Source organism: Amphiprion ocellaris, chromosome 9, assembly GCF_022539595.1.
Source record: "Amphiprion ocellaris isolate individual 3 ecotype Okinawa chromosome 9, ASM2253959v1, whole genome shotgun sequence".
Lineage (NCBI taxonomy): Eukaryota > Metazoa > Chordata > Actinopteri > Pomacentridae > Amphiprion > Amphiprion ocellaris.
Genome location: NC_072774.1, coordinates 18,679,890 through 18,693,677, shown reverse-complemented (window position 1 = coordinate 18,693,677; position 13,788 = coordinate 18,679,890). Strand labels below are relative to the sequence as shown.

Genomic DNA, 13,788 nt, shown 5'->3' with positions numbered 1-13,788 from the left:
GCGTTCTTAGTGTTGGTTTGTAGAGTTTTTAGTAGTTTGGTTTAGTTCGGTCCTCCCAGTTTGGTTCTCCATTTTATGTATTGGTTTAGTTATCTGGTTTAATAAAACTGTTTCCTTTATTTACTTGTCTGCCAGTTTCTGTGTCTGCGCTTGGGTTCTCCAGCCCCCACCATAACAAGAAGAGATTTCTTTGTTCTATATAAGTTATCTATGTAATAAATATAAGCTTACATATCAACACAAGTCTTTTTTTCAACAAAATATTTTGTTGACTTCATTTTTGTGAACAGGTGGAAACTGTAACAAGAAACAAGAAGTAGTAGTAACGTTGCCATGGATACAGTGAGTTACACTTTGGGCAAAAATGAGCCCTTTATTTGTTTTCAGCAAATATTTGCATACAGTTTGGAACAAAGGTAAATCAAAGTGGCAGTTACTAGTTCCTTTTATTATAAGACAAGGTCTCTCTTTTCTGTCTTCTGTGATGGTGATACACCTTCGTCATTTTGAGATTGCTCACAAAAATCTTTTCCTTTTAGCATTGTGTGGTTGGTGTTCACTGACATACACAGACTGGTTATGGGGTTGAGCTGCTGGCAGGTATACAGCTGGTTTGAGTGACTTTCATGGATTTGTTATCTGATTGCTTTTGTGCTTTTCAATGTTCCATACCTCTGTGTTTCTGTAGCAGAGGTGACATCGCCCCATTAGGTGGCTGATGTGATCAGCATACAGTAATTCAACGATGCTATTTCCCACCACTTAATTAAATGCATGCTTGCAAGATGAAAAATAAAATAAAACTAAATTTTCTGATTGCTATAAACTGTATCTTTTTGTTGCTGTTGAACCCATTTAGGATGTAGTATATTGTTGCATTTTCTGTCATTCACATTAATCCATCTGTTAAGTCACCATCATTTAACCCGATGTTAAGTTTGAGAGATTCATTTAAATGATTGTTTTTGTAACGTTTAGTGATAAAGAGCCAATGGTTTTACGTCTTTAGGAAGAACTAGCCTGAGGTGCGTATTATCAGAGCAGTTGAAGCAGCTCTTGTGTGACACCAGCATTGTCACATCTAATATTGGTTTGATATGACATTCACTGATAAATCAACAAAGTAGACATTTACGGTATACTTTTGAAAGCCCCTTTATGTTCAGTACCTTACACATTTGGACAAGACTTAGTCTTCAATGCATCTTAGCCTTGCCACGGTGCTCTAATCATGCACTGCCATATATCATGATTTGAAATGAAAAGCAAGACGGCCTCTCTTTCAAGCTTTCTCATCGTTCAGGTTAGCTGCTTTAAATGAGCTCAGCAAGTTTCCTGTTTGAGGCTGAAAAGACCAGAAGGGCTGTAGAGGGGATTAAGTTGTGGTAAAAAGTGGGCTTGAGCACAGAAACAGATCAGTGGACATCACGGATGCACTCAGACAGCAGCTCATCTACTGAGGTAAGCCCTCTTGTACATATAATGGACTTCGTTTTTGGTGAAATAATAGTCTGTGTTGGTATTAGCTGAAAACTGAAAACCTTTTTCGTACTTTGATAAACCTGGAAGGGCTTGAGACTTCTGGGTTGAGCAATTTGGGAAATTGTCATTTTTCTGACAGATTTTGCAATTTGAATCTAAATTAATGAAAAATTTCTTAATGCCAACCTTCAGCTTAATATAAACAATGTAATATTCTTAAATCAGAATTGAGCACTACTTCATGAGATTTCATTCAAAGCATTGCTGCCTGAAAAGTCAGGATCCCATGCATTTGTGAAACTATGGACATGACAGTTTAAACCCTGGAGTAGACATGTTGCATATGATTCTATTATAAACTGATTAAACTTTCAGCCCTGACACAGAGACTTACTACCCATACAGAAATGATACAATGCAAAGTAATCATGATCTAACTGTGGAAACGTTACATTGCAGCTGCTGTGTTTCAGACGTTAAAAGGTCAGAGGTGACTTTCTGAAATGAGGAACGCAGCCAATTTCTTCATGGGAATTGCTGGTCTGCTGAGACGGCTCAGCTTCTTCACTGGTAATGTTGAGTTTTATCTGTTTGTGTCAGTGGTTCTGTCACCAACATTTATTAAAAGAGGACAAAAATATTTATAAATGTAAGGTAAATTTAGGACATTCAAGGTTGCATTCATTCTGAGCTCCCTGGTGGTTTAATAAAATGTCCTGTATCATTTAATTATGATCGAAAAAAACAGAAGGAGGCTGAAACACACAAAACCCTGAAAAATGCATTACAGAAACTAGGAAATTTTGCACATCTATTCACTGCATGAATGATACAGTTTCCATACTGCTACTGTTGTTCCTCGATACTTGAACATGTACTTTCACATTGTTGAGTTGCTGACTGTATTACTGCCACTAAAAACTATTTCTTTATGGATTTATCTATTGCCTCTGATATATGAGAAGAGAATATCCTCTTGCAGGATGATTACAGTATATAACATGAAATAAATAATAGTAAATGTGCTGGTTCATTGATTAATCCAAATCATAAATTTCCACTTAAAAAAAAACATAAAGACCATTTCATTTTACTTCATTTTACTTTGGCAAACTGTTGTCATTGTATAATGGTCGGTACATTGTTAGTATATTAGGTCTGTATATTATGCAAAGTGCAACATGGACATGGTGGATAGTTTTCAAGCATGGAGCAGCTCACGCAAATTTTTTATTGTGGAATTGTTCTCTGACCGTGGTAGTAGATTTGAATTTTATGAAAGTATAACCTATTTAGAGCCACTGCACAGCTGCTGTTTTAAACTTGCATGTGATGAGATCACAGTCAGAGTCAGGCCACGTCATGGACATGAAGTCAGGAATATAGAAATACAGAACAGCAGCCTGGAAGTGATGCTGGTTAACATGTAGTCTAGTGGGATGTGTTTTAATCAGTACTTCTTGTTCCATCATTTGACAACAGTAACAGAAAAATCTTAAAAGGTTGGTTGTATTGAGATGCAGTAGTGTTAAACACAGAGAGGAGGAGAGAAGTAAACACATATAAAATGCTTCTTCACTGAATAGCGCCTGTGTTACGGCCAGCGCCTCCTACCCTGTGTGTGTGTTTTAACTATATATTGTGGCTATGCAAATAGGGCTGTGTGATCCCCACTCCCTGGTTGGACCACGACGGCAGAGGCGTGACTGCAACCAGGAGTCCTGTGATTGGTGCGGCGCTCACCAGGCTGACCAACCGAAAACTGCCAACTCTTTTAAAAGCGTTGGCAGTTCAAGTGAACGGAGCAGCTGGTTTCCAGCGTGTCATTCTGTGTTTCTGTGTGGTTGAGGCAGATACACTGTGTGGTAGGAATTTAAAGGAGTTAAAAACTGATACAGCAACATTTCATTACAGGTCGTTTTCTTTTGTCTAGTTTTCACCAGGGTTAGGAGTGCTGACTCTCATGTAGTTTTGTTTTGTGCCAGGTCCCAGGTAGTGAGCCTTTTTGTTTAACCTTTTCTTTTTTCCACAGTGATTGTGTTGTAGTGTTAAGTTCTCCTTATGAGAACTCTTCTTGTGTTTTGCTGTTTTCTTTAATTTGAGCTGCACCCACCAGCCCTCTTCCTTAGTTTTGCCTCATTTGTATAGTATCTTGCACATTTTTGTTCAATTTTTTTCTGTAATAAATAATTTGATTTTTACCAACTACAACTGTTTATGTTGCTTCCCTTGCCCCCCGAGCCGGGGTTGTAACAGCCTGTGTTTATATATTATATCAGTTAATCATGGCAGCTCTAACTGACTGTACCTGAAAGCTACAAAGTTATTGATTTTAAACAATGCTGGCCTGATTTGCACCTTACTCAAACTTTTCATTTTCACTGTTTTTCTATCACCACTTTGCTTTGACTTGCAGAGAGAAAAACTCCCATAATCTCCGTTCAGAGGCAGATAGTGGAGGGGGACATTTTTCAGGCCAACTGCAGCATTAACTACTCCTGTCCTTCCTCACCTCCATCCATCCACTGGAAGAAAAGCTCATCTCTGGAAAGCTCCACTTTCACCAGGGAAGTGCAAGGCCAGTGGTTATATAGAGAAACAATGCACGGACTGGCAACAAATGAAATCCATAACGGCAAACTGAGTTTTTCTGCACAGTTCAGAACCTTCACCACACAAAGTCAAGAAATTACACTCAACATTTTATGTACGTGAAACGGTTTGTGTGCTGGAAATACAATAAAAAACAGACACACATTAACATATCTTGTATATTACTGGTAACTGTCTTATTGCAGTGATTTCTTATATTTACAGATAAACCTGTTGCTGTAAGTCTGAAACTGGAAAACAAACCAGTGACAGAGGGTGGCAGCTCTGGTTAACTCCAAAGGTAACCCTTCTAAATTAAAATGTCTCTACAGACACTGTTAAAGCTGTTTTAAAAATCAATGTTTAGGCAAACTCTGTTAAATCTTGATATCTTGAGTTCATGCTCCAAATGAAAAGGGGAATTTAAACACTCCACTGCATCATTTCTGTGTCTATTTGTTAATGTTTGTAATGTTTTTGCGTTTCAGCTCAGCACAAGCAGCTGGTGGAGGATCTCTGTCGCTCCTCCTTCACCCCAGCAGGTGGAGGCATTTGGCCGCCCTCCCTGAGCCTGGTTCTGCTGGAGGTTTGTTCCTTCTTCCCTGGTGACAGGGAGTTTCTTTTCCTCTCCACTGTTGTACAGTCCTTGCTCAAAAGGAATCCAAAGGAAATTTTGGATTTGTTGGGTTTCTATGTTGACAGTTGATCTCATGAAAATATATCAAAAAGAGAAATTAAAATAAAAAGTTTGTGTTTCTTTTAAGTTTTTACATTTTGACCCCTTCCTTTGATCTTATAAGTTTAAGGTCCATATATTATAGTTGTTAAGGTTTCTATCTATTCACAATAGTGAAGACTTTAAGAAACCTAATCGAACATTCCTCAAAATATTTAGCAAAAAAAGACTTCAGTTGATGTTTAAGCTTCTATTTATTACATAGGTAGCTATCTAGGACAGAAAAATACATCATCACCATAATTAAGACCATTTCTCACATAATACAACTGATAACCATGTCAACCTTTCTCATATTTCAGACAGCCAGATCTCATAATTGCAAGAACCCCATTAATGTACATGGCAGGCGTGTACATTTTCCCTTCCATATTATCAGTTACACTAGAAATTGAATGCAAAAATGTCTGCTTTGAAATAGTTCTTGATAAAATAAACTGCAACTCAAGACAAAAGGAAAAAAACTCAAGATTACTAGATTACAAGATTATTGAAATGCATTACACAATATATACCACACAAGCATAGAAATATAAAACAGCATGGGTTTTCTCAATTTACACATGACTAATATCAGCATTTAAGTTAAAAAAGAAGCAAATACATAGCATTCCGTATTATTTTGCATTGACAGTGGAATTTGTGGAAACTGTTCATCAATATTAAAATCATTGTGTATTTAAAATGTGACAAGATTCTGTCTCAACAATTTAATTAGACAAAATCTTTCCAAAATAGTATAGTATATAATAATTTCTTTCAGGACTGATACAAATTATGAGTAATCAAGGAGGGTAATAGCCAATAGTTGGATCCAATAAATGTTGGATCCAGCATTTGGAGTAAAAACCTTTATGAACATATACCATGATACCGAATGGATTGTCAACATTTTTGATTGAATATTTCTACAATTTCTTCTATACAATGGTACCTGTCAGGCCAGCCTTCTAAAAAATTTTAGTTTGATATTTGCAAAAAGAAAACATGCATGTAGCTGAGCAGTTCTTTCCAACAGTGGAAAATGTGAAATGAATTTTTTTTCCTTGCACTTTTGCCTTAAAACTTATGCATATTCACACTCTGATTCCTTTCTCACATTTCTAGACTCCACTTCATCATACAGGTTTCCCATCTCCAGTGCATTACTCATAAAATTCCTGCAAATGCCCCCCACCATCCACTTCTCCTCCTCCAGATAGGAACCACCAGATAGATGCTTCCTGCTTCTTGCTCTTCCAGTCAACCTCATTCTTCTTCATTTGGCTCAGACACAGTTGGAGGGTTGGCAGCATGTGGTTGGCGTTCAGTGTTAACATAAATGTCCTCTTCTGGTGTGTTGGGTACCTACAATTACAAAGAAAACATCAGTGGAATAGATAATGTACTAATCCCTGTCTAATTATAAAACTCTGAGTCAAAGTACCTCATTTGCCTCTTTTATCAGATGTTGGCTCATGGCAACTCGGCTGATTTCACCTGTGAGATGACTGTTGGAGTTTTGGCGATTCTTCAGAGCCCTGAAAAATACAGAAGAACATGCAGCATCAGTGTTGTATTTGATTTGCATTTGTTCTTTCTCACTGCGCTTGTTTTTCCACAGGATGAAACCACAGAGAAAGCAAGAGTATAGGAAAGGTCAGCCTCTTCTACAAAAGCTGGTCCATGCTAGGTGATGGTCAGCGAACAGCAATAAAAGATATGTAGCAAATGAAATACAAATCTCTCAAAGGGCCAAGGCATGTGGATTGAAAAAAGTGAATTCTCCAAAATCATTAAATGTCCTAACAGAAAACAATTTCAAATTTTTAGACTAACAAAGAAATTCATTCTGGATGTGATACACTGCCAAGAAAAACAATTCACCACACTTCCATGTCTCCCCTTTCATTGCTTTTTGGTCTTCAATTTAATTTGGGTTTTTGACAAAAAAAAAAAATGGAGAAAAAATGACTTTCATGTCAAAGTTCAAACAGGTTTTTCCAAAGTAAAGTCAGCGAATTAAAAATACAAAACTTCAAACAAGTGACTGTGTGGTAGAATAGGTGGTCCTACCAAGGGGTAGTCGGTTTCTATTCTTATTTCTTAATTAGGTCGGTATACAATAAACTGAGTGCACATCTCACTTCCTGTTATCTGGTGTCTGCAGATGTGGCTGCTTTGTCTGGTGCTGCTTTGGCTAAATTAACTGTGCATGTTGATGGGGTTTAACTCTTATGCCTTAACTGATGAGTCAGGTGACTGAATATCCCAATAAAAAAGGAAACGTTAGTTGTGCTTTCATGCATTTAACATGTTGCCTTATAAAAAAACCTCCTCCATATAGTAAGATGGCTGAAAAAGTTAGGGGTAGTCTTCATTTTAGTGTCTCAAAAGCTGTAAACTTACTTGATAACACACAGCAGAGCACAAAATAGTGCAAGCAAGATGGCAATTTTGGTAAAGAACATCAGAAATAGCACTGGATCTGAAACATAAAATTGAAGATTAGGACATAATTCGGACATTCATTTTTTATAGAAGTATGGATAGCCTGCATAAATCAGCTTAAACATGCTATGACTTATTGTCTTTTTGTCATTTATACCTACAAATGCTTTTTTCCTTTATCAAGACAGAGGTATATGTCAGTATGTGGCTTTATTGTTTCTTTTTATGTCCTTGCTTTATTCGTTGAGAATGGTCTCCAGTATACTATTTTACACAATAATGTTCACTTACTTTGGTCTGCATATAAGATGGTATATTAGGTTTGTGACCACAGTCTTCTGCAGAGTGTTGCATTATGGGTTGTTGGTAGTTTTTGACAAAACATTAAAACCATGCATATAACATGTTGTAGTCCAACTTGTGCCACCAAAAGGGAACAGTTCTGAACCATCTAGAGATAGCCTCAACCTGACAGTCCAGTCAGTTGTGAGATGGACTTATTTATCCAGCACAGATGCTCGATTGGATTAGGTTGAATTAGATTTGTGACTATGGTCTTCTACAGAGTTTTGCATTGCACAGGGGTCAGGATGGGTACTCAGACTTGGTTGCGCAAACTTTTGACTATCAGTCAAAAGTTTGGACACACCTTCTTATTTACAGTTTTTTCTTTATTTTCATGACTATTTACATTGTAGGTTCTCACTGAAGGCATCAAAACTATGAATGAAGACATATGGAATCATTTAGTAAACAAAAAAGCTGCAAAGCAATGTGTTTTAACAGATCCGTCACAGCCAAACTTAAGGCTTTCAACTATTTGTGCTGCAGAAGCTCTTCTGTGGGTTCAGATTACACAGGCGGTCCTTTACAATAGTGAGCCTTGGGTGCCCATGACCCCGTTGTCAGTTCGTTGCTAACCCCTTCCTTGGACCACTATTGGTGGTTACAAGCCACTACATACTGGCAACATCCCACAAAACTTATAAAAAAAAAAAAATTTAAAAAAAAAAGCATTCTTCTGTGGGAGAAGTGGTGATTTTTTTCTGGATTACCAGGTCATGGCAAAACAGTAGGTTTTGTGATGCTTTGCAATAATATTTGCATTCCCTCTGATCCACAGAGGAAGGCTGAGGAATGATATATGAGACCACTGCTGATTCTACCTTCTAAAACCACTAACAAGCAGGAAAGACATCATGTAAAGTCTCACACTACGTCTACGTTCTGTAGATGCTACCGAGCTGTCTGCTTAACTGGGAGTGTAGTATAACTAGCCTAAACTGAAGTTAAATATTACAAAAAAAAATAGAAAACAGACCATGACTTTCAGCACATGCTTGATGCTCAAGGCAGAATTGTTGACTGGCAAATCCAAGAGAGTTGAAGCTGTGGCAGATCAAGATGGAACGATTCATCTCTTGTGGTTGATTCACAGTGATGAAGCTCCTCAGACCTTTGTCATTATGTAGACGCTCACTGCTGATCACAAACTTGTCAGACTGACTGACAGGCTGACCATCCAAAGACCAGTGTAAAGTGGGAAAAGGATTTCCCACAGTCTCACAGGAACAGTTGATCTGGCCTGCAGTTTTGATGCAATCAGATGATGGCAGGATCTGTGGAGGAACTGCAATCAAAGTAGGCAGAAGAATCAGTGTAAGTCAATATAATTTGACAAAATAAAAAAAGATGTACTGACAAAATAATGGTTGAAAAGTTATAAGACTGATTGAAGTGAACCAGTGAAGAGAATCATGATGCAAAGTGAGATCCTTTCGAATCATGTGATCCATACAATAAACATCTGTTTTACTGATGACTGAATGCCCAGCTCTATGCTCATTTTCGACTTTGCATAGAAAAGAAATATTAATTTTACTAATTTGCCTAAATGAGTTATACATATCTGTTTTAAAGCCTCCCGACCCCTGTTAGTTCTGTACCAGGTGTAGTTCCTTCTTCTTGTCTCAGCATTTCTACGGCATGTCAGATTCATTCTGTACCATTAGGTGAATCTAAAAGATGAGTTACTTAATCTTATGCAGTCTTTTTAAGCTGATGTGTAGCTGTGATTTTTCTTACAAAGTTTAATTTTGAAATGTGTGTTTCTTTTTGTTATTAGGTTGGTTTTCATCTAACTTTGATTTCAGTTGTTTAGTTCTGATTGGTTTGGGATGGGTTTTATTAGTAGGATTGACTTATTGAGATCATCTGGGCTGTGATGGCAGGCAAACTAACACAGTTGATGAAGTTGTTCACAAAAAGCAGAAAATACCAGTAGCAAGCAATACTAGTGTTCATAGTGCCAGTTAATTCTTTCAATGTATTTTTGTTGCAATGTTCAAAAATTGTCCAGACTCAATATGATGATTAAGTGTGACATTATCAAAAGGGACTAATAACAGTCTGAGTAAAAATACCTCATCGAGGCATGGTTACGAGTTTTTCCCTGTTTTAGAATACTTTTCTGGATAATACTTGCAAATATTTTCATGGATGTAGGTAGTCTTTTAAGTTGATATAATTTTTAAAAAAAAGATTTTTCAACAAGTGAGGCGAAGGTTAGTCGATAAGTAAATGGATCCAGTAATAGATTTTCTTTAAAAGGGAGCTTACATTAATAAATAAAATAGCTAGATCATAGACATTAAAAATGTCTGTTATGACATTATGCTGCCTTTTGGAACATAAAATCTTTTAGTTATGTGATACATACACTGAACATCTGTCTGACTCAGGTCAGAACGTCCAACTCCAACATCATTTGCAGCCTCACAGAAAAACGGCCGACTGACTTCAGATGCTTGAATGTTTAAAACGGCTTTGGTTCCAATGACAGTCTCCTGGTTTCCATCATCTCTGTACCAGGTGAAGCTCCTTACTGCTGGGTTTGCATTACTTGTGCATGTCAGAGTCACATTACTGCTCTGTTGGACTGGACCAGAGGGACTGACTGACACTGTGGTGTCTTTGGGTGAATCTGAAAAATCAGCAATGAAAACATGTATGTTATTGGTGTATGTTGGGTGTTACATTATCTATTATGAGTTCTTCACTTCTGTACTCTAGGACTGAATCAGAGTGGCTGACTAAAATGGGATGCCTTTAGGTGATTCTGGAAAGGTACAACAATCTATTGTAGATTTCTGTGTTAAAATACAATTTAATTATCTCAGGTATGCCAGAGACAAAGAGCACATCTGCACCTTTTCTGACCTGACTGAGTTTTTAATGGAACAGTCCAGTGTAGACTGCAGTTAACTCTCATTCTCTTATGATCCTGCTCCAGCCCCTGCCTTTCTTTCCCCTTCTTCCTCTTTTTCCTCCTTTCTCCCTTGAGTCCTGATTTGTTTCTGCTTTGACCTGTCTCTTTGGCTCCCTCTATCTGTCTGTCTCCATTGTTTCACTCACCTGCCTGCACCTTGCTGATTGCAGTAATACACATCAGCTGCAGCAATTACTTCACTATTTTCACCTGTTCTCTACTTCACCTCCTGCTACTTAAGCCCTGTGCATTCATTCACTCCCCGCTGCGTCATCAACCCACATACTGTCAAAGACTCACATCTTGTCATGGACTCAGGACATTCTTTTGGATTTGCTTCCCCACCTTTTGGACTCTCTTTTCACCCCTCCTGGATTTTTCTCACACATGGACTCAGTTCTCCTCCTGGTTTCTCGTCAGCTCAGCTTCAGTCTCCAGCTAGTTGTTCCTACCTATTCATAGTGTTTATTTTCGAGTTTTGAGTTGTTTGGTTTAATTCTGTTCTCTCAGTTCTGTTCTCTCTTTATGTATTGGTTTAGTTTTTGGATTAAATAAATCTATAGCCTTTATTCACCTGTCTGCCAGTTTCTGTGAGTCTGTGCTTGGGTTCTCTTGCTACCTCCGTAACACATTCACTATACTGATTAATCTGCAGATTATTTTCATAATGAAGCATTCAGTCTAAGCTGTAAAACATGACAGTTGCATCTTCCAAGCAGCTAAGGCAACATAGTCAACATAACCTCTCAGGCTGAATTTTATTTTTGATTCTAGTAGTGTTTTCAGTAGGAAGAATTTTTTTTTTTTAACAACATTCCCAAACCGTATTCTGAGTACTACAATGAAAATGTTTTATCTTAGTTGATTTGTCACATTACAGGATAATTTCATTTAAAAAAAACATTCCAGGGATGTGTGAGGCAACAGTGCTAACCAACGAGCCACTGAGCAGCCCTCCAAACAGCCTCGAAATGTTAAAAAGCTGCATCTTAGTCCACCTTTGATCTCATAGAAACACTACTTGTAATGGCAAATACCCCTAAAGCATTTTTTGAAGTTTAGTTTAAAATATTTTCTTTCAAACATAATTAGAACTGATAGGTAATGTAACATTCTCTTGTTAGTCTGTATGGTCCAATCAACTATCCAACTGTAAAGGACATTAGATTAAACTGTTAAGTAAAATATAAAAATTCCTCATTTTTTAAAAGAAAATATATAAATGTGCATGAAAGAAATGTGTCATGATTAATAGATTGCTGGAGGTTGCTTTTCTTGCAAAGGAATAATGAAGTCAATAACCGAATTGAAACTAAGCAAGAAAAGAAAATCAGATGATTTGGTTAATGTTCAGGTTTTATCAGTGGACCAATTGACTCACAGGAAACAGCAGCTGTTAAACTCCTTCTCTCAGATGCATCTCTGCTGCCATCTTGTTTCTTGTAGACCACAGTGCAGGAGATAATCTGTCCATGATGGAGGTGAGAAGCAGTGAAGGTCAGGACAGACCTCTTGACTTTAGTTTTGTCCACATTCTCCTGCAGTTGCTCTTGAACGTCACCCAGACTGGGGGTCCATGTCAGAGTTGGAGGAAGAGTCTGACAGGGAGCTGGAGCAGAGCATGTCAGACTCACTGAGGATCCCTCCTTCACCTCCAGAGGAGACAGAGTCAGGTTTGGTGCAGGAGGATCATCTGGTTGGAAGGTACATTTAGATTAGACAATGAATGAACAACACTTTCTTGAAGATTTTTATTGTGATTTGTGAAATGCAGTAAATTTAAATCTAGATCAAGGCACATCTGCAAGCATATTTTGTCTATGAATGATCTGAATATGGATATAAGAACCTACCTGTGATGACCAAATTCACATGACGATCTGCAAAATTATATCTCAGATAATTTGGACACTCCAGTCTGAAGTAATACTGATGGCTGTTTTCAGCAATCATATTATTGAAGGTTGAGGTGCAGTCTTTCTTTGTTAAGTCTCCTGTCATTGCTTGAGTCAGAGTAATCCATGGACGGCTATCTTTCTTGATCCATATTGCTCTACACTCGCTATTTAGATATTGTACATATTCATCAGGTACATCAAAGGAGCAGGGGATGGTCACACAGGATCCTTTCACAACTTCTACTTTCTGTGGCACAATGACCCTCCAATCTCCACACAGGACACCTGAAATGCAAAACACAATTCTTTAAAGAAGGAAAAGGAAACAGTATTATTGTGGTTTCAGTGATCTGCTGCCTTTCTCCAAAACGATTATTGTTTAATGATTTCAGAGTTTTTGTCAGACCTTAAGGAAAAAAAACAAACAAACACAAAGCCCATTCCTGTTAAATATTTAAGAGGACTGCTCACAGATTTTGATAGTTTTAGTGTGATACCAAGATGTGAATCTTTTAAATTAGAACCATTTTATTATTATAATTTTCAATAATCTTTATCCAAACCCAGATATTAATGGACTTGAACTCACCCTGCAGCAGAGAGCCAATGAGAAGGAAAGTCAAAGCTCCGAGCATCGTTGTTTGTCTGGAGAAAATCAAACATTATGGAGTTTGCAAAAGAAACCGTTTAATTTTTTTTTTTTTTTGTAAATTTCTTTCTTCAGGCAGTTTTAAATGTGATATTTTGAGAACTTGATCAGAAACCTTTTGTCATGACTAATCGCTAAACTTTACAAGTGAAATAAATCTGCTCTTGTCACTTTTATTTTAAATAAAATCAAAACTCGCACAAATGATCATTTCAGCTATTTTGTCAAAACCGTCACATGAATCTCAAAATTTTTTTACTTTCAAAAGCACATATCTTTCACTCACTTGAGGTAACAGAATATCATTATTTCTTTCACATGAACTGTTTCTAAACACAAATGCACCATTTGAACAAATCTGTGCTAATTTAAAAGACTTGACACAGTGCTTCAGTAACTGTGATCATGGTAATTTAGTATGTTGCCATGTAATCTCTCTACATTGCTTTTATTTAACAATGTTCAGAACATAAAATAGGTCTTTTAAAAAAACAGGAAGTCAAAATGGTCGTGGCATTATGACATTCATTTCAGTGTTGCATGTTTAATTTATGTATTTCATAGTTACAAGTTAGACATAATCAGACGAAATGCTCAAGAGCAACAATCTACAAAATACAACTGACTGACAGCTTGAGACTGTCAAAGAAAAACTCCAGTTTTGTAAGTTTTGCAAAGAATGGCTGACCATTTTACCTGTAATTTCAAGCTTTGTAAATATTAGCATTAATCT

At 37.2% G+C, this 13,788-nt stretch overlaps 1 protein-coding gene and 1 long non-coding RNA gene across 2 annotated transcripts; one reads left to right on the top strand and one right to left on the bottom strand.

The window, feature by feature from the left end:
• The first annotated feature begins 2,624 nt into the window (after positions 1 to 2,624).
• Positions 2,625 to 9,071, top strand: LOC118470725 (uncharacterized). The gene is made up of 5 exons (XR_004847857.2): positions 2,625 to 3,474; positions 3,899 to 4,189; positions 4,300 to 4,375; positions 4,563 to 4,660; positions 6,258 to 9,071. It is a non-coding gene; the product is annotated as an uncharacterized LOC118470725 (long non-coding RNA).
• On the bottom strand, positions 4,986 to 12,669 carry LOC111572535 (B-cell receptor CD22-like). Its single transcript, XM_035950958.2, has 7 exons — positions 12,362 to 12,669; positions 11,890 to 12,201; positions 9,960 to 10,223; positions 8,562 to 8,870; positions 7,199 to 7,277; positions 6,237 to 6,330; positions 4,986 to 6,157 (listed from the first exon to the last, which is right to left on the bottom strand). The coding sequence occupies exons 1-7, from the start codon at positions 12,507 to 12,509 to the stop codon at positions 6,059 to 6,061; spliced, it is 1,305 nt and encodes a 434-aa protein (XP_035806851.2). The 5' UTR covers positions 12,510 to 12,669; the 3' UTR covers positions 4,986 to 6,058.
• Between the last annotated feature and the right edge of the window lie 1,119 nt (positions 12,670 to 13,788).